Source organism: Chinchilla lanigera, unplaced genomic scaffold (genome assembly GCF_000276665.1).
Source record: "Chinchilla lanigera isolate Chin_1 unplaced genomic scaffold, ChiLan1.0 scaffold00001, whole genome shotgun sequence".
Classification (NCBI taxonomy): Eukaryota; Metazoa; Chordata; class Mammalia; order Rodentia; family Chinchillidae; genus Chinchilla; species Chinchilla lanigera.
The window spans coordinates 41,899,314-41,907,538 of NW_004955402.1; the positions used below are offsets into that span (position 1 = coordinate 41,899,314).

At 41.9% G+C, this 8,225-nt stretch overlaps 1 protein-coding gene across 1 annotated transcript in view; it reads right to left on the bottom strand.

Annotated features, from left to right (window-relative positions):
- Nucleotides 1-3,554: 3,554 nt before the first annotated feature.
- Fech (ferrochelatase) overlaps nt 3,555-8,225 on the bottom strand; it is a 35,232-nt gene continuing 30,561 nt past the window's right edge. Inside the window, exons 10-11 of the mRNA XM_005372975.2 lie at nt 7,054-7,113; nt 3,555-6,606 (exon numbers count right to left, since the gene is read on the bottom strand). Of these exons, the coding sequence (XP_005373032.1) occupies nt 6,472-6,606; nt 7,054-7,113 (195 nt within the window). The 3' untranslated portion in view covers nt 3,555-6,471. The remainder of the gene's footprint in view (nt 6,607-7,053; nt 7,114-8,225) is intronic.

An 8,225-nucleotide genomic window follows, 5' to 3' on the forward strand; every position in this document is an offset into this window, starting at 1 on the left:
CAGAAAAGGATCAGGCATAAAACCCCAGAGATTTTCCGAGCTCCTGAGGATCAAGGGATTGCAGCAAAGGATAAGGCTGTATCAGGGAAACAAAAGGCAGCATCTTAGAAACGCAGGGCTGAAGGGGAGCGGACAAGCGCAGAGAGGGGTGGGAAGTGGCTTTGTAGAGTTGTCGTCCCTGTTTTGGTCCAGTTCTGAGGCACAGAAAGAGGTTGGCATTCACTGTATGATGCAGTTTTGGGACTTTTCTATCACATATTAATCAACAGGTGAAAGACACAAACAAAAGAATCTGCTCGTAGGAAGAGCCTGGCCATGGGAAAAGACCTCTTGGCTTCAAGAAACACGGGAATGGTTCAACTCCAGGACTGGGACATAATGGCAACACTGCAGTAAGGAGTCACTCTGGTACCAGTGAAAAGCTGGGCTACCTCCAGGAGACAGCTGTGCAGCTCTGGACACAGTGCTCACTCGCCCTCATCCTCTCTGGCACCCCAAGGTTTGAACCTTCAGAGGAATGGACATGAAGGGATGGTTTCTGGGAACACAAAGCTGGCACACAGAGAGCTACTGCCTTTCTTTTTGTAGCCCTGGGGATTGTACCCAGGGTTTTTGCACTAGATCTTCTTTAAATTTTTGAGATAGGGTTCCCCCTAAGTTGCCCAGGCTGAGCTCACATTTGATCCTCCTGCCTCAGCCTCCCAAAGGGCTGGGACTACAGGTGTGCACCACCATGCTTGGCTCACTGCTTTGAGAAAGAGCAATTCACATTCCTCTGAATCAGTACCAACTGCTGTACGTGGTCCTCACTTGTGATAATTGTCCAGAGCTATACACAATGAGAAGTAGAAAATATGATTATTCAGATTTTTGCCACAGAAAGTTCTTCTATCCAGCCCTTTGGCTGGAACTGCTGACTGAGTTTCACTTTCCAGGGGCCCACGGGTTTGTGTTGGAGACAAATGGAACTGTACTTTAAAGATTAAACACCTAGTCACTGCGGGATAGCTTTCCCTCTACAGGCAGTGATACAGAGCACTTACTCTAGATAAAGCATCTGGAGAGCAACTCAAGGGGGTATAAATATCATCTCTAGCATCCTGAGAAGCTCCTACGTGTCAGCAGTATGCTGGAACATGGTCACCCACCTCAGTGTGTGAGAAAACAATCTGTGCTTGTATGTGAGTATGTTTATCATAAGTATTACTCACCTACAATATGTAGAACATGATTTATGAATAATAAAATGCACAATGTTCTTTACTACAAATTCCACATAGTTGACTGATTCTCAAAGCATGTTTTGCTCTTTCACTCAGCTCTTATAACTACAGCCAAACTATGGTTACAACTGATTGACAAGTATAGTTCTGACATGGATGTTGATTGTTTTGTTCCCATTAATGAGTAATGCAAACACGAGAAAGCTTCTTTATATGTCAAAATATCACTTGGGTAAGTTGAATAACACTACCAAACACTGAAAGAATATTTCTTCTGCTATTTCCTATACTATTGACAATGGCGACTGAGACAACTTTTAAATTACATCAACATTTTTTCATCATCTTCTTAAATCTAGACAGTCAGAAAAACAACGGTACATTAAAATTGGAAGTGATGGGTTGGGGGTGTTACCTTTGCGAACATAATTTAATTGTAAATTATGTAACTGTTGAGGTTGGGGTTTAGCTCAGTGGCAGAACACTTGTCTAGCACACACGAGGCCTCGAGTTTGGTTCCCCGTACAATCAATCAATCAATCAATCAATAATGCAATGTTTAAAAGAGAAAAAAGGTACCTTATATAACTGCTGTAGGTAACAAACGGAGAACTTAACCATGGGTTTGTCAGGTGGCACACACTGGCTGGTACACTCAATTCCGTGCCTCAAACACAAATTGTTTTTAAGTAAGGAGAATATGTCAGGAATTCTCAGAGTAAAATCTATTATTTCTTAACATGACAAGAAAGTAAACATTTGACCCACGGGGAGACTGCAAGGGGAAACGCTGGTCTGTGTGCTTCCGTTTAGGGAGCAGGATGCTCAGGGTGCGCACCTGAAAACAGAATGTCAGAGAGAGAACTTGCGAGCAACGGAAACCCAACCCGGATCTCTGCTCCGGCTGAGGACAAAGGCTGAAACCAGGCTTTTTTCCAAAAATGTTTTTAATTCCAACATCCATCTTAATGGCTTGCTGTAGACTAATTTAGCTGATAGTTGTTGTCATACTAAAAATGGAATCTAATGATTTCAGCTAAAAACAACAAAGCCAGCATTATCAAAGAATAGTCAGAAACTGATTATCGTGGGGTGCATTTGTTTTTCACTTCCTTTTCCCTGTAGAAAGGAATAATAAGATTTCCGTGTTATTTCTTCCCCTGGTGGGATCCTAGAACATTATAAATGTGCTCTCCGGAGGGAGCTGCTTCCCAGCGCTCCTCTTTGTAAGACCCATCTCGCACAGAGAGTCAGGGCAGCAAAGAGGACACCACCCGCCGAGGGACTAAATGCTGCATAGCTTTGCACATTGTATAATTTCCCAAATATGTGCATTTGGAAAAGAAGCACAACTTTTAAGGCCAAGGTCAGGTAAAAGCCATAGCATACAACTATCGAGTTGGTGAAAATCTGGAAAATGTAAATCAAAGGCTTTCAGGTACCACTGACTGCATTAACCAGAAATGCTACAAGGTAGGCACAAGAAACCACAACGTAATCAGGATGTGATTCAATATTTTAACTGGCAATGATTCCAGAACTCGGGTTACCGGAGCTATACCAATGCTTGGTTTTAATCCACTTAACATATGTCTATGAAATTGTATGTAGTAGTTTCTATAAAATGAAATTTAAATGTCACAGAAAACCACCTGGACTAGGAGGAGTTACGGAAGGTGCTGGTTACAAAGGAAAGGGTTATTTCTTGGTTATTAGGCAACCAGAATGAAACTTATGTGAAAAATCTTTGCAAAGTCTTTTGGGTTATGACCTTATTTAAATGTTTTTAATTTTATAATTTTTAGAAATAATGAGAGAAATAATTACCTTCCTAATAATAACTGAATAATCTTAATTGAAGGCACTAGCTTCAGTACCAATTTAGAATTTGTTTTTCCAGTTTGTGATGTCTTAAAGAATTGCCCACTTCCACCTCATGTTGGAAGTACGTTCCTGGGCCATCTTCGAGTCTGGGAGAAGGGGTTCTGCAGGCCCGATGAGGAGGTTACAGACACAAACATTTCTGCATACACATATACAGTCATTCTTTCTTCCGGCAACCAGCTTTAAATTCTGCCCTCCAGGTGGGGCATGAGGTGGGCCCTTGCCACACACCTGCCTATCCATAAAATGCAGAAGCAAAGGGCAGGCCCCAGTGCTGACCCTACTTGGCCTGTGGCTGACCTGGTCCTCTCCTCTGGTGGCCTAATAACCTATCTGATGCCTTGATGGTATCAGATTAAGCAAATCCATCCCTTATGTGCCTTAAATTACTGTTTCTTGAATGAAACATCCAACATATGGGAAGAGATTAGCCAAGGAAAGCAGATGTGGTGATTTTAATGTAGTTTATTTTCAGTGACCTGTCCACCACATTTGTGTATTGTCCCCAAAATGAAACAGAGAAAAAGAAAAATCTCTTTTCAAGATCAGCTAAAACTGTGAATGACATAATATTCTTTCGGACAGGCTTGCATTGGGCAACCGGAGCACAAAGGCTGCTGTTTCTTCATACCTAATCCTCACTGTCAAATTTCAGCCACAAGGAAAACTTAGCAAAACCCTAGAGAAAGACGGCTTTCTGATCATGAGATTACTTGAGCAGGGATGTGTACTCTGAAGATTTATCAGAAAGTCACGGATTTCTACTACTTACTCAACACCAACTCACCACTGCCGTATATTTAAAGGGATCTGAACAATGAGTTCATTTCTGAGTGCACACATTCCCCCTCATGCACATTCTTTAGGAGAGCTCCTTCTTCCCGTGTGCACATCCATGGTCCTGGGCTCCGCGGTCACCGGTCACCGCGGCAGGAGAACCTGCCTCCCCCGCACAGCCCTGCAAGCCTTCTGTGGAAGTGGGCCACTCGTCCAGGAGCAGCCAGGCGTCTGCGTAGCAGGGCTTGAAGAAACTTCCAGCTGTTCAGGGCCAATTACCAGGGTACACATTTGTACTTCAAAGTTGACAAACAGAATAACAACCCTCAAAGACTATTAGCTCTAGAAATACTTTGTCTACTAAATGCTACCCTTTTTTGTGACACCCATCTATGGTTAACGTCAAAAGTAACACTTCTCACAGGCACAAATGCCATGGGAAGTGATCCCAATAAATCCCCCTTTGACTCTCATTAGGCTTACTTTATTTTATTTGCTACAGGGTCTTGCTAAGTATTTGAGGCTGACCTCGAACTCACTATGTAGCCCAGGCCGACCTCAAATTTATGGCAGTCCTCCTGCCTCAGCCTCCTGAGTGCTGGGATTACCAGTGTGTACCGCTACCCACAGCTTGCCTCTCATTAAGAAGGCCAGACTCCTCCCAACTCTGATCCAGGATATTATTCCAGACAGCCCTGTCACTGCTGATTTGAAGTTTCCTTAGCAAATGCAAGGCTTTGGATACCCTAAAGGGCTCCTGAATCAGAACTATCATTAACATCTCCATGACAGTATGATCTTCACCTTGAAGCAGCTGGAGAAGTGAAGCAGACCATCTTTAAGTGTCTGGGAGGAGGAAGAATGGCTTGAGCACATCCTGCCTTCCAGCACCAGGCCACAAACCTAGGGAATTTACTTCACCGTGGGACAGCCACTCAGAAGTCTAATTTGAATCTAATCCCCAAAAAGGTAATGGAAAAAGATACAGAAAAAAAAAAAAATACAAACTATATACACCTTAAATCTTTCTTTAGAAGCAAACTACTAACGAAAAAATCGATTAGGGAGAAAAATATAGACATTACTCAAATTTGAGAAAAACTACCAACTAAAGCATGTGGCACATTTCTTTCCTTGTATTGCAAAGTAAATTTCTCATATTTAATCATTTTGATCAGTTTTGATTTAACAGCATCAATCAAACTGGTTAAAACCTTAATGACATCACATTTATCAAAAGCAAATCTTGAATATAGAAGATCTATGAATCCCCCAATTACTTCCACTTTATGAATTGGCTTTAAAAAAAAAATCAAAGAAATGTTCTTTTGAAGACAAAGTTTTAGGGGTTGGAGGAAAGAGAAAGCAATCATTACAAATTCTTCATGGATCCATCAGAGATGTTTTCAATCCATTTAATTCCAAATACAGAAGATCAGATCTGATCTGGCCTTACTCCTACCCATTTAGAATAACTTTTCACTTAAAAATTCAAGGTGACAATGGCATCAAAAATATCCACAGGAAAAGACTGGCACAAAACACAAGAAGATGATAACAGCTGTTGCATTAGAGTCATTGTTTTTCTTCTCTGTATTTGTCAAATGTCCTACTGTATAGATATATAATCGTACAATAAAAAACATGTAACTTGAGAAACAATTCAAGGTTACAAAATATAGTTGACTTTATAAAATAACTTCATTGTGCAGAAAGGAGACATTCAACTGAGATCAGAAGACGCTGCGTGGAAAGACTCCCTAGGACCCTGGGGTGGGGGCGGGCTTAAACTCCCCTTCGGTAGTTTTGCTGGCAGTGCAGTCCTAGGGATAGGAAGCTCCCCTCCCTGAGGTACCAAGGACTCCTACCAAGGCCCCAATGTCGAATAGTGGACCTCTACATGTTTATCAGCCTCGTGTGCCTGGGGAATCACAGAGCACTTCTGAAGTCTGTACTTGATTCAGATTCGGGGTAAGGAAAGCAAGACTCTCACACAGACACCAAAATGACCAACGAACAGTGGCCTTCCTGAGATCAGAAGCCATGGTGGGCAACCAAACCACCTCACCGGCCTTCCGTTCCCACGCACAGGCTTATGGCAAAGATACGTCCTATTTCCTCTCCAAACTGTATTTCATAAATGCAACTATATTCATTTAAAAAACTACAACTAAATACAGGAGGCTGTAAACAGACTTCACTCACACCGATCCCACAGCGGGGATAGAGTGAACCCTCTGTACCCTCTCAAGGGGTTGTTTTAGGCAACAAAAGCAAAATTTGTATTTAAAATAGGTATGCATCTCTTGTGATAAATTCTCAAAAGTCGTTTTTCGAATGTCCTTGTGGAAATTCAAAACTAATACATTTACCCAGAGAGAGGGATTACAAATGCTTACTGTATAAGTATATGAAAACTGAAGTCTCTCGGTAAGCTTTCCGAGTCCATTTCTCAAGAAATCACAGTTGCACCCAAAGACTGTGCAGACACGGATGCAGCTTCCTTCTTCAGTCTCTAAATAGTGTCCTCCTCCCAGCAGAGGAGTCTAGATGTCAGGCATCTGCCTAATCCCACAGGGTCCCCGGGTCACAGCTGCTGGTTGGTGAAGAAGGATTTAGTCTCCCTGCACACAGGATTTACACAGAGAGGACAGCTCAGAGTCAACTGCTTGGAGCACAGCTTGTTTGACTGGATATGTGAGTGCACCAAGTCGGCCAGCGCCTGCAAGACACACGAGAAGCACGGAGAGTTAGGAGCAAAAGGTCCGCTTGCAGAAAAGTCTGCTAGGCCAGCACGCGTGCCGGGTTCGGGCTTTTAATTTGCATTGTAAAGTCCTGAACTGAATTCTACATCTGCCTTTCCTGAGCATCCTCAGCTTAGGGACAATTAAAATACAGAATCCAGGAAATGCATCCTCTTACCCCACCCACTCCCCCTTCTCCCTGAAAAGCAGATTTTAAATTATACATAGTTATAGGTGGGTAAAAATGAGAAAATTGGGGCTACCTAAAGGAAAAAGGAAGGAGTAGATAAGGAATTCAATCTTATTTTTGTAATTAATTGGAACTCCAAATGTTCTAATATGTGAGAAAACCAATATTCTGCAAGAGTTTCTCAGAGGATTACTCCTGCTATGTTCTACTAAAATGGTTGTAACACTGCAGATACCTTAGAGAACAATGGATTTCCATTAAGAGACTCTGCTCTTCTGATGTTTTCAGCTCCACACTGAATCAAATGAGAAAGGGGAGGAAAAACACACATATTTTATTTTAAGAAACTGCTGTAAAATCACAGACATACACACATGTATACAGCTCAGCCTGACCTCACGTGTGCACAGACTGATCATAAATGAGTCATGGGCCAGCACACAGGGACATTTTTGTTACCACAGACTGTCCTCCAATTTGTGTCCTTCCCCCACACCACTGCCCTCCTACAGGGGTCTTCTTCCACACCACGGCTGAGGTTATTCTTGATTGAATTCTCAAATTAATTTAAATCTGCTTATCGTTCTTTTTTATTCTGATTCTATTTTTGTCCTACATCCTCTTATAGACTCTACCTAAGTAGGATATTGCTTTAATTAAGTAAAATTTCCTACTTGCTTTGATCCCTAGTGCCAAAACAAAGGAAATTAATTTATGGACTCTGCAATGTATACGGGATCTAGATTGACTACAATGCAGCACTGGGTTTTTTAAATATAGTCTTCAGAGAAAAATAGAAAATAAAACATGCACACGCACACAGAGCTTCTTTCAGTATCATTCTCTTCCTCCTCTCCAAAATATTCAGTTAATCACCTCCCAAATAATGAAGTGCTAATTATGATTTACTCGGGTAATCAGGACCTTCTCTTTCCCTTTCCGGAAGACAGCCTGCCAGCTGCTTCACCTTTCTGACTGCCGTTAACTGGTAACAGTGGGAAGCTGTGTGGGAAACACGCTCAATCTGGCAGACACCTAGATCTCAGCTGAGGGAGCGGCTGCACTGCAAAACTTTACACAGAAGTCACAGCGGAGCACCGGGGCTGGCAGAGCGCAAACTGCCCACGGGAGTCGAGGGGTACAGTTCTGAGGACCGGCCAGGGAAGGTCGTATCAACACTGACACGCTGTCTAGGAATCTGCCTTTAAAAAAATAATTGGATAAATAAAAGTATTTTTTGCAAACTGGGGTGGAATAGTCAAAATTAAGAACACCCTAAACATCAGGTTTGAGTTATTAATTATACAGACCTAATTATATTTACTGATTTAGGTCCAAAATATATTTTTAAGAAAGACAAAAAGTATGAATGAACTACCATTTTTTTTTTTTTTTTTTTTTTTTTTT